The sequence below is a fragment of the Podarcis filfolensis genome, assembly GCF_964270895.1.
Source record: "Podarcis filfolensis genome assembly, chromosome: 6".
In the NCBI taxonomy this organism is placed as follows: Eukaryota; Metazoa; Chordata; class Lepidosauria; order Squamata; family Lacertidae; genus Podarcis; species Podarcis filfolensis.
In genome coordinates this window covers 5,178,320-5,190,962 of record NC_139609.1, presented here as the reverse complement: position 1 = coordinate 5,190,962, position 12,643 = coordinate 5,178,320, and the positions used below count along the sequence as shown (strand labels likewise).

General features: G+C 46.6%; 1 protein-coding gene across 4 annotated transcripts in view; it reads left to right on the top strand.

Moving 5' to 3' along the window:
- The window catches only part of SEC16B (SEC16 homolog B, endoplasmic reticulum export factor), a 49,684-nt gene that overhangs the window by 21,744 nt on the left and 15,297 nt on the right, over nucleotides 1-12,643 (top strand). For all 4 annotated transcript variants that reach the window (XM_083621580.1, XM_083621582.1, XM_083621581.1 and 1 more), the window contains 2 exons: nucleotides 7,238-7,343; nucleotides 10,577-10,717. In XM_083621580.1, coding sequence (XP_083477706.1) covers nucleotides 7,238-7,343; nucleotides 10,577-10,717 — 247 coding nt within the window. The remainder of the gene's footprint in view (nucleotides 1-7,237; nucleotides 7,344-10,576; nucleotides 10,718-12,643) is intronic.

Genomic DNA, 12,643 nt, shown 5'->3' with positions numbered 1-12,643 from the left:
AGCCTTCAAAATGGCACATTAGCTCAGCATTACAATGCTGCTCTGAAGCCAGCCAAGTTTCCATCTCTGTTGCAGGCCGGGGGTTCAAAAATGGGAGAGCAGGCGTGTCCTAAAGCCCCTCCAGTGAGGGCATGGCTGTGAGATGAGACTGGCTTAGGGCAAGGGGTGCAGACTGGCGAGGCAGAAGGACTTTGCTTTGCCTGCTCTTGCGCCTTTGCCTTGTACCCCTTGATGTGCAATGTCATGTTGGGTACTGTATATGGCGAACTGCTGCTTGCGGAGGCATCATCCGCTATGCTCTTTTGCCAGGCTAACTGATTTTTACAGCATGGTGGCAACTGATATGATAATACAGTGGTACCTCTGGTTGCGAACGGGATCCGTTCCGGATTCCCGCTCGCGACATGAAAAGCCCGCAACCTGAAGCGCCGTATCTGTGCAGGTTCGTGGTGTGATTTGGCGCTTGTGCGCATGTACGAAGCATGATTTAGCGCTTCTGCGCATGCGCGAGCGGTGAAACCCAGAAGTAATGCTTTCCGGTACTTCCGGGTCGCCGCAGGATGCAACCTGAAAAAAGGTAACACGAAGCAAACGTAACATGAGGTGTGACTGTAGAAGGGATGTAGGAACTGGCTCTAGCAATCCTTTTTTTATAAAAAGAAAAGAAAAAAGAAAAGAAAAAAGAAAAGAAAAGAAATTTTTCTGATAGGGTTGAGTGGGAGGGCTAGGGCTACGCATGTATAATTACAACACTATGCCTGTGCAAACCTACACCTATTCATTATTTTCCAAGTTCCTGCCCCAAGGCCTAATGTGACATTTCCATCGATAGCCAGATATATGGGCTTGACACGTATTGTGGAAATACCAGCTGTGGGCGTGGAGTGTAATGCCACAACCTGGCCACACGGGGTCACTGTAGCTCTAAACTAATCTTAAGTTAGGGGATGAACTAAAGCTCACTTTGCCCGCTGTGCAGTATTTAGGAGTCTTGGACGGGAAGCTAGATTTACAGCATTTAGCTTCTTCCGAAGCTGAGAGGTGGCACTTCAGTATCCAACCAGCAAATCTTGAGATGCCTGTGGTCTCCTTGCCAGCAACATTCCACAGCTGGACCAAAGTTACTCTTGCTGGAGTCAGAGTAGAACCAAAACGAAATTTTGCAATAGGCTTAAATTCAGTACCACCCCCTCGCCGAATCTGAACTCAACATTTGGCAATTTAACCTTCATTGCTATTGTGTGCCCTGTTTCTGATATTGTGAAACTGGTGTATGCACAATAGGGCTGACATTATTGCACGTCACCTGTCAAATCTAGTATTTGTTGAGTGAGACACATAAGTCACAGTCCAGTCCTGGCTTCTGCCACATGCCAGCTGCCACTCTGCTATCCTATGAGTCTCTGTACATGTGCTTCCACAACCAGTGAGACAGCCAGAGGTTTGGGTTTTCTGCGTCTTCTAAAGTGCCCCACTGAAGTCAGCTTCTTGTAAGGTGAGACATGCCGGCTGCAAACGATTTAGTCATTCACCTTAAGAGGCTCCGCTAAGGTTAAAAATCCAATTTAAAGAGCCAACAGTTCCACTTATGCTAATGGTGCTCTGGCTAGATAAAAAGGAAAGGATTTTAACGATTCATTTCACCTTTAAACCGTTCGCTCCTTATTAGAATTACAGGTCTAAACAAGCCTTGCGTCTTCAAGCAACACATGTAACTGACAACTGTGGTGCTGTTGAATGTAGCTTCTTTGGAATCAGGGCATTTGGGCAAGGGGGACACAACAGTTCTCTAAAAGGAAATCTAATTGGACTTCCTGCCACCTCAAAGCTGAGCCTCAACTTCTGTTGCCAGAGGGGATCCAGCAGCCGCCCAGCTGTTGCGGCACTCCCCACTTCCCATGCTGTGCTTTGTACTGGGATTAACTGGTTCAGCTACCTGTGGCAACCCTTTGCTTGTAGGTTAGCTGCTTAGCATGGGAAATACATAACTTGGATGGAAAAGTTTCTAGTTGTAGTTTAACTAACTAGTCTGGAGCAGAAGAAGGCATCCGCACTTGTTTGGGGTATAAATAATAAATTATTATTTTTGCATTCTCTCAGAGAGTAGCTCCAAGTTGACCTCTCAGCTCGAGGTCTGAGAGAGAAGTATGAGGAGAGAAATAATCTTGGTGTATATTTCAAACCCACATGAACGAATGTCAGTTATCGCTACCACATTTGAAGTAGAAATATATATATAAAATAAAAAAATTGTCCAGTGGCACCTTAGAGGCCAACTAAGTTTGTTCTTGGTATGAGCTTTCGTGTGCATGCACACTTCTTCAGATACACTGAAAGTGTGCAAGAACAAACTTAGTTGGTCTCTACCTTGATGGCAGAAAGTGAGGAGGAATTAAAGAACCTTTTAATGAGGGTGAAAGAGGAGAGTGCAAGATATGGTCTGAAGCTCAACATCAAAAAAACGAAGATCATGGCCACTGGTCCCATCACCTCCTGGCAAATAGAAGGGGAAGAAATGGAGACAGTGAGAGATTTTACTTTCTTGGGCTCCATGATCACTGCAGATGGTGACAGCAGCCACAAAATTAAAAGACGCCTGCTTCTTGGGAGAAAAGCAGTGACAAACCTAGACAGCATCTTAAAAAGTAGAGACATCAACTTGCCAACAAAGGTCCGTATAGTTAAAGCTATGGTTTTCCCAGTAGTGATGTATGGAAGTGAGAGCTGGACCATAAAGAAGGCTGATCGCCAAAGAATTGATGCTTTTGAATTATGGTGCTGGAGGAGACTCTTGAGAGTCCCATGGACTGCAAGAAGATCAAACCTCTCCATTCTTAAGGAAATCAGCCCTGAGTGCTCACTGGAAGGACAGATCGTGAAGCTGAGGCTCCAATACTTTGGCCACCTCATGAGAAGAGAAGACTCCCTGGAAAAGACCCTGATGCTGGGAAAGATGGAGGGCACAAGGAGAAGGGGACAACAGAGGACGAGATGGTTGGATAGTGTTCTCGAAGCTACCAGCATGAATTTGACCAGACTGTGGGAGGCAGTGGAAGACAGGAGTGCCTGGCGTGCTCTGGGCCAGGGGGTCACGAAGAGTCAGACACGACTAAACGACTAAACAACAACAACAAAGTGTCACTGGACAATTTATTTATTTATTTTTATATATTTCTACTGCGTCAGACCAGAGCCTGGCGTTCTCTGGTACATGGGGTCACGATGAGTTGGACACGACTAAACAACAACAACAACTGCGTCAGACCAACACGGCTACCTACCTGAATCTAGAACATTTGAATTGGAACCGTGGAGACTGTTGAACAGATATCTCATAGTTCTGGGAAAGCTGTAAAAAGTTTGTTGAATGGGGCCTCTATGACTGCTGTGCAGTCAATGTGTTCTTAGTTGGAAGGGTTGGGATACAGCTCAGCTTGTATTAAGGCGAATGAAGTTTGTAGAGAGGGGGGAGTGTAGAGAGGGGACCTCCAGACGTCCTAGACTGCCGTGTTGAGCTTCCTTCTGGTGTTAAACTGATACCATGCAGAGTTGCTGCTCTCCTCTCCTGTTCTTCCTCCTTTCTTATTTGACCCACCACGGGAGAGGAGGCATTTTGTGTCTCCGCTGAGATCAGCGAGCCTCTTTCTTGCCTTTCCAACATAGTTAAATAAAACTAGGAGCTCTTTACCATCAAACACATATTTGCTATGATAAACTTAGCTTTCTTATTTTCCATACTAAAGGCCTCCGTGTAATTGCTTCCAAGGTAATCGTGTTCCTCCAAGGGATTTCAATGCAAAGTTCAGACTTTCGCCGACGCATATAAACTCTGAATGCTATCAGTGATGGGGAGCTCAAAGGGAGAAAACAAGGTTCTTTATTATCCCAGCTTTCCCTCTCCCTTGGTCTTCATTCCTTTTTTTCTCCAAGCAAGCTCTATTGTAGCAGAGAAGCCAAGTCTGGCTTGGTTCAGCAGGCACTGAAGGAAGGGAGGAAGGAAGGAAGGATTTAACCAGCATAGCACTGGAGATTTTGAATTATGGTGCTGGAGGAGACTCTTGAGAGGCCCATTGACTGCAAGAAGATCAAACTGATCCATTCTTAAGGAAATCAGCCCTGAATGCTCCCTGCAAGGACAGACCCTGAATCTGAGGCTCCAATATTTTGGCCACATCACGAGAAGAGAAGACACCCTGGAAAAGACCCTGATGTTGGGAAAGATGGAGGGCACAAGGAGAAGGGGACGACAAAGGACGAGATGGTTGGACAGTTCTCGAAGCTACCAGCATGAGTTTGACCAAACTGCGGGAGGCAGTGGAAGACAGGAGTGCCTGGCGGGCTCTGGTCCAGGGGGTCACGAAGAGTCGGACACGACTAAATGACTAAACAACAACAACAAGCACTGGAGAAGGGAAAGCCAATGTTTAATTTATTGAAAGCATTCAGATACTGCCCTAAATTATCTCTGACTCCAGGATGGCTTACACAGTTCAAAATTTGAAAGAATACGCCTTTAGTTGCAACACACCTCCTTATTTAGCTGAGTGAGGAAGAATGAAACAAACCGCAACAGGTTCAGCAACAAAACTGCCAGGACATTTGCACAGCTAAGCATGCTATGGGTACAGGTTCAAACTGGATGAGGGACTGCATCATGTTCAGATTCTTGCATGGCAGGGGATGGACTAGATAACCCTCGGGATCCCTTCTAATTCTACAGTTTTACGATTCTATGGGGACGCGGGTGGTGCTGTGGGTTAAACCACAGAGCCTAGGACTTGCCGATCAGAAGGTCAGCGGTTCGAATCCCCGTGACGGGGTGAGCTCCCATTGCTCTGTCCCTGCTCCTGCCAACCTAGCAGTTTGAAAGCACATCAAAGTGCAAGTAGATAAATAGGTATCACTCCAGCGGGAAGGTAAACGGCGTTTCTGTGCACTGCTCTGGTTCGCCAGAAGTTGCTTAGTCATGCTGGCCACATGACCCGGAAGCTGTACGCCGGCTCCCTCGGCCAATAAAGCGAGATGAGTGCCGCAACCCCGGAGTCGTTCGTGACTGGACCTAATGGCCAGGGGTCCCTTTACCTTTACCTTACAATTCTATGATGCCATGAGGAGTGGGAGACTTCTTTCCAAGCATCTGACTTGAAGCATTAACCCCCCACCCCCACCCTGCTTGGTATTTTGCACAACAACAGAAAGAAGCAGCCAGTTTTAGCTGAGCGGTGTGGTGTGCCCTTAAGACAGTGAAACCTCCTAGCTTAGAGTTAGAAAAAGGAAATGCCCATTTCCTTAGAGAAGGAAGAAAGTGGCAAGAATTCTGGTCCCTGCTAACTCTGCATTTACTAGGGCTAGGTGGTTTTTAAAATTGGTTGAAATAATAGATTTGTCAACCAGTGCTTTAGCTGATGGACTGATGATGAGGTTCTCAAATTGTTGTTGTTGTTGTTATAATATTTTATCCCATCTGGCTGGGCCTCTCCAGGCATTCTGGGAGGCTCCCAACAAAATATTAAAAACACAATAAATCGTGAAACATTAAAAACTTCCCTAAACAGGGGTGCCTTCAGATGTTTCCTAAAAGTCAGGTAGTTGTTTATTTCCTTGACATCTGATGGGAGGACGTTCCACAGGGCGGGGGCCACCACCGAGAAGGCCCTCTGCCTGGAATGTGCTTGTGGACTCTATTTCATACAACAAATCCTAACACGGATAAAATAAACAAAATAGCAAGTAAGCAAAATTGAAGAGTTAAGAATTTAAGAGAGAGATAAAAAGTCTATGTAGATCCAGCAGGTAAGAATGACTGATGTATTTTATAGGCTGTCGTGCAAAATTTTGCAACTAATGCTGTAATCTCTGGTCTTCCATCTTCTAGAAGCAAACTGGACAATTCCAATCTAGATCATCTGGGCATTCTTCAAAGCAAGGGGGCAATAATTGTTATGCAAGCATCTTGGTAGTAGGGGCAGCATAAAAGGACATGGTCTGTGGTCTATAGGAGAAGCCGTACCTTCTGCTTCGTCTGCTTCTGAACCAGGGAACAGAAAAGTAAACACACATTCTCTGAGTTGTGCAGACAAACCCCAATTAGCAAGTGCAAACTGGTGGGACTATAAGCCACTGAAACGTTTGTTTATTTTTAAAGGCTTTTTTATAAAGCTATTTTGGTTCTTGCGTCTTACTTTAGTAAGGAATGTAATAGAGGGTGGGTGGGAATTAAAAATGGTATTTCATTCTAGCAATGGCAACTAGCTTTGGTTTATTAAGTGTAGGTTGTGTGACATTTCCTTTCACTTATCCGAAGGGCTGATCTACTGAAGTTTCTGTAATTTGTTTAAGCCTAACTGATTAACCAGTTAATGGGTGGGTGAGTAATGAACTGAAATGAATTCAGTGGCTTCTGCCAGCTCCAGGCATTGGAAGAAAGGCAAGCAGCTTCAACATGCAGTCAGAAACGACTCTTGTTGGATTCAGTGCATTAGGGATGGGGGCATGTGATGAAAAGCTCCGCTGGACCAAAGGTTGGGTGATGCAGTGCCTGGGAAATCTACCAGAGTGCTCAGCTTTAGCCTCCTTCTGATTGGCTGCAGGTACCGCTAGCCAGAAAGGGACGTGGGTGGCGCTGTGGGTTAAACCACAGAGCCTAGAGCTTGCCGATCAGAAGGTCGGCAGTTCGAGTCCCCGCGACGGGGTGAGCTCCCGTTGCTCGGTCCCTGTTCCCTTGTTTTAACTTCCCTAAGTCTCCAAGTACTACAGTCCTCCCCTCCCCTGTTAAATAACCAACAGTTTAGCCAGTAGTTAATCAGAAATGAGTCCTGTTGGATTCAATGAGTTAGGGATGGGTGGAGAAATCCATTTTGGTTCTTGTTTAAAGACAAAATCTGCCTAGATTTGCGCTTTTCAAAACTGAAACACAGCCATCCTTTGAAATTTGTGGTTTTCTGAATTTTGCAGTGCAGCTCTCCAGCCAAGTAACGTGTACAAAATGCGTATGCTAGGGTAAGCTTTCCATAAAAAATGTGTATATTAGTGAAAACAACATACAAAATTGCCAAAATGGGTGCGTTAAGAGAAATGCCCATTAAAATACTGGTGAATTTTCACGAGAGCTTTTTTTTTTTAAAACCACCACCACCACAAAGTGATGTGGAAATGTGGAAACTGGAATTTAAGAGGCTGCTTTAGAGAATGCTGTTCACTTTCCATCCCTGACTCTCTGTCCGCTTCTTCCTTCCAGCCAGACCTTTGCCCAGTTTGCCAGGACAGAGGGCATCCACAGGACAGAGATCTTTGAGTACTGCCAGTTGCTGAGGAGTCCCCAGGCTTTCATTCCCTCTTTCCAGGTAACAGGTCCCCTCTGAGTCCAACCAGTCATTTAAGAACATCCGGAGCTCATTGAAGTTTAATGGATCGTCTCTGTAAAATGCTTTTTAAACAAGAGCTCTCGGGTCTTGAGCCTTGTCAAGGTTAACAAAGCTTCCTCTAGGGGATGGGCTATAGGGGCCACCTGCACCCCATGTTTAAAGCTCCTGGTTCAGTCCCCAGCAACTTCCATTTGGAGGGACCTGAAGCAAAGTTCTTAACCTGAGGTACTATTTCTGAGTTAGCGGAGTCTGTAACCTGAAGCGTCTGTAACCTGAAGCGTCTTCAACCTGAGGTACCACTATAAAATGGAATTAGGTAAAGGTAAAGGTACCCCTGCCCGTACGGGCCAGTCTTGCCAGACTCTAGGGTTGTGCGCTCATCTCACTCTATAGGCTGGGGGCCAGCGCTGTCCGCAGACACTTCTGGGTCACGTGGCCAGCGTGACAAGCTGCATCTGGCGAGCCAGCGCAGCACACGGAACGCCGTTTACCTTCCCGCTGGTAAGCGGTCCCTATTTATCTACTTGCACCCGGGGGTGCTTTCGAACTGCTAGGTTGGCAGGCGCTGGGACCGAGCAACGGGAGCGCACCCCGCCGCAGGGATTCGAACCGCCGACCATGCGATCGGCAAGTCCTAGGCGCTGAGGTTTTACCCACAGCGCCACCCGTGTCCCTAAAATGGAATTACTGTGTCGCAAAATGATTCATGTCTTAAAAAGTGTGTCGCCAACATGAGAAGTTTGGAAAGCTCTGCTCTAACCTGACGTAAGGCCAGTTTAGGATATTGATCTGTACTTGGCCAAAGTTGTACTTTGAGACTTCTCACACCTTTGAGCTTTTCCTGTGCTATCAGTGTGCGATCATTGTTAACGTGGAATGTGAAGCAGGGGAGAGGCGTTTGTTATGTGAATGAGCATCCTTTACAATAGCCATTGCAATCTGAATCAAGCAAATTCCATTTAGCACACTTAGCAGTTGCTATGCTCCTACCTTTCTCCCCACCCCTTATTATCTGGGGTAGCTGTTATGGGGTGGGGGGTCAATGTTAATCCCCATTCCTGCCTCCTATAACTGGCAGGGTTTGGGGGAGTAACGCTTTAGAACAGAGCTAAGTTGCTTTGTAGCAGGGCTGGCCCTGGTATACAACTGGATTCAGCTTGTAGGATGAATGCAATACATCATTACTAGGCCGAAGCCTCATTTGTGGAAGTGCCCTTTAAAAAGCATGATTAAAATAGTAAAATAGTCCTGTCTATCGCAAGGGCAGGAGAAATCAAGCCTCTTTGCCTGGCCTTTGGCAGGATTTTAAAGGACCCAAGGATGCTTGATGCTCAATCACATATAATTTCCCCCTGACATTTTCGGCAGATCAAAAGCCGCTGTGGAAGCTGCAATCTTGAGCAGAGGATGAGTGATTGGGGTCGGGAATGGGGAGAGAGGGGCTGCTTATTCCTCACCTCTGGCCATTTTATCTGCTCCATATCACACTCGCACCCCCGGCAGCTGCCTTCTGTGGTAGCTGAATCAAGCAAACCGAATGCATAAAGTGAATTTGCCTTGGCAAATTTTGCTGAGTTATTAAGAGATAGTAAATAAGGGTTTATAGACCAGACTTCACCCAGGCTGAAGCCCCTTCCTCTAGCTTAGTGTGACGTGCAAAACAGGTTTTTAAGAGGGATCTTCCATTCTATTGTTGCCCAGTCTCCAAGCCCTGCAAGATTCCAGGGGTTCCAGGAGCTTACCCAGGATTCGGTTCCCTTGCAGTAAGGCACAGGAGAGACTGTGGTGTCTTTATGATACAGTGGTGCCCCGCAAGACGAACGCCTCGCAAGACGAAAAACCCGCTAGACGAAAAGGGTTTTCCGTTTTGGAGGCGCTTCGCAAAACGAATTTCCCTATGGGCTTCCTTCGCAAGACGAAAACCCATAGGGAAATATCCAGGACAGCGGGGAAGTGCAGCGCGTCTTCCCCACTGTCCTCGGACCTCCTCCGAAGGCTGGCGGTGGGGCGGAGAGACCTCCTCCCGCCGCCAGCCTTCGGAAGGCTGCTCCGAAGGCTGGCGGTGGGAGGAGGTCTCTCCGCCCCACCGGCAGCCTTCGGAAGGCTGCTCCGAATGGATGGCTGTCCTGAAGACTTGCGGTGGGAGGAGGGTTTTCCTTCCCACCGCCAACATTCAGAATGCTGTTCTGAATGTTTGCGGTGGGGAGGAAAAACCCTCCTCCCACCGCAAGCCCCGGGAACAGAGGAGGAGCGCTGCGCGCCTTCCCCTCTGTTCCCGTACCTGTCCTGAAGGCTTGCGGTGGGGAGAAAAGCCCTTCTCCGCACCGCCAGCCTGGCAAGCGGTCTCCATAGGAACGCATTAATTGATTTTCAATGCATTCCTATGGGAAACCGTGCTTCGCAAGACGAAAAACTCGCAAGAAGAAAAAACTTGCGGAACGAATTAATTTCGTCTTGCGAGGCACCACTGTATATGGTTTGTTTACACATATAAGCCACCTGAGCCTCCAGTGAAGGGGCTCACAGCATTGGCCTCCCAAGTGGATCTTCTCCCATCGCTGCAGCCTTGGATTCCAACAGAATGCAAAGCATAGGTCTGTCTCCCAGCCTACAGCCTGCCAGCTCCCAACTTATAGCTCACATAACTCAACCCTCAACTCTAGCTTTTGGCTTTCTAACTCCCAGTGAGTTGAGGGAGGAAGGCCTAACCATCTGATATCTGGCACAGAGCCACTTCCTTTGTTACCTTAATGGCCCATACTTAGAGGGCCATTACTTCACCAGGAAGCTAGACTGGCTATTCCAGGAATTGAATTCTTGCCAGATCCATGAATTAGAAGTGGGCCCAGGCCTCTGCTCCCCACCCTGAACTCATAACACTATCTTCAGGTTAAGAGATAAGAGTTTCTTGTTCCACAGCTGTCTCCTAGCCAGTACGCTACAGCTAACAACTGTAAACACTTTAAAAGAACTTAACATCATGTAAGCCGGCCTTCAGGTACATGAGCTGTTTTGATGAGGTCTGCCCCAAATATCAATCCTGCCACTTTTGCGGGACTGCTGCTCTCCTGCAAAGGTGGAAAGAGGGTTATCTGATTACTTTTCAGTGGCTCAGCTCCCCACAAGCAACCTGAACAGAGTGCCCCCAAATGCATCTCATTCCTCCTCTCCCCCTGCAGTCTGTATAAGTCCCCCCCCATTGTCTTTTGCAGGTTTACAAGCTGATCTATGCCTCTCGCCTGGTGGACTGCGGCCTCCCTGCCCAGGCCTTGCATTACTGCGAAGCGGCAGCGGCAGCGCTTCTTGCTCAGAAGCAGAACACGTACCCTGTCCTCCTGGAGGAAGTGATCAAGGTGGGCTTTGGGTTATGAGAAAAAGCCATGCACTTCATGTCACAAGAGACTCGCATGGGTAGGCAAACTAAGGCCTGGGGGCCGGATCTAACCCAACTGCCTTCTCAATCCAGCCCGTGGATGGTCCAGGAATCAGAAGAATGCGCCCTCTATTTAAAATGCATCTCTGGGTTATTTGCCTGCCTGGTGTTTTTACATGACTAGAATGTGTCCTTTTATTTAAAATGCACCTCTGGGTTATTTATGGGGCCTGCCTGGTGTTTTTACATGAGCAGAATGTGTGCTTTTATATAAAATGCATCTCTGGGTTATTTGTGGGGCATAGGAATTCATTCTTCTTTTTTTCAAAATGTAGTCCGGCCCCCCACAAGGTCTGAGGGACAGTGGACCGGCCCCCTGCTGAAAAAGTTTGCTGACCCCTGCAAGAGAGCTTGATCCTTATTCCAAACTGGTGATGAACTGGCAAGATGAATGCTCATATGCAAGAGGGAAAAACTCTTTCCACAGCGAGCTAGACATAAATCAATCAATAAATAAAAATTTTTTATTTATACCCCGCCCTTCCCGGTTCAGAAAACTGGGCTCAGGGCGGCTAACAACAATTTTAAAACACTTAATTGATGCTACAAAAAAACAAACAAACAAAAAACCCAGCATAAAATATGGTATAAAGCGTAAATAACAATAAAATCAAGACATGCCCCATCCTTCAGGATCCCAAGTGTCATAGTGTTAGAATTGATTTATTCATGTATAAATTTACCTCCACAGTGGAGTTTTCTTTTGAAGTGTGACGCAGCCTCCACTGGTTTCTGACCATTACTGTTTTTAAGGTACGATTTTGTGTCCAACTTCTCTTACCTTCCCTTTTAAGCCATGTAAATGGCAGAAGACCATAGCAAAGGCTGCCTCTTGGATGAGTTTCTGTTATATGCCAGCAGTTATTCCAACCCCTAAATTAGTACAGTATTGGTTTTGAATAGAAACCTCCCCTGAATATAGACTTCACCCCTAAAATGAGATCATTTTGAAATGAAATTTTATGTATATAGTCAATCTCTGGCATCATCCAGTGCTACTTGTCTCAAAATAAATAAATCCCTGGACAACTGGAGCCATCTGTCTAGAAGAGTGGGCCATCCATTTACCAAAACTACCAAAGTATGTTGAAATTCCACCTGGCTCCCAAAGTCTCGTCTTGAAATTATGACCTGAAATTATGACCTGAAATTATGTCAGTCCGTAGCAAACAACCTCTGTTTGCCCTCCATAGCGGATTCAGCTGTATAAATATTCAGAATAAATGGAAGGAAAGACGGCTAAATCAGAAACAGCACAAATTACAATTGCGGCACAGGGCTTAAGTAGCTCAGTTAGTTACAGGCTGAGCTGTTAATTCCTTTCTAATGTTTCATTTGATGATAATCTCATTTGCCTAATCTGTGTTTCGCACATACGTTAACACGAATGGCTGAAAGCCCCGGAATTTGAGAAGGGGCCTCGACATGTTCCAAGAAACACATTTCTCGCAAGGAGCAAATGACATGAATAACCTGCTAATAATTGCTGAATTTGGAGAGAGTTGTCACAGGTGGGATAAGCGCTGCAATTTAGAGAAGTAATTTAGCAAGCGTAGCTCTTGTGGAGATGAGTCTTCGTTCTCCGTGGCTGCTTTTGAGTTCTGTGGGGCAAAATTTGGGACAAAATGTGCCATTTGGGACATTATGAGATAACATCTCAGTGGTAGTGGAGTCACCAGGTATAGGCAGGTGGCAGATCCAATTCCCATGTCAGATTTTGGGGGCTGTTGGATGATGTTCTCTTTGGGCCCAGCTTCTTGGCACTGCACAAGTGATGTTGCAGCTGCAACACACACTTTCTCTCTGGCCCAATCCACACAACTGCTGAGATGGGGGAGGGAGGAGA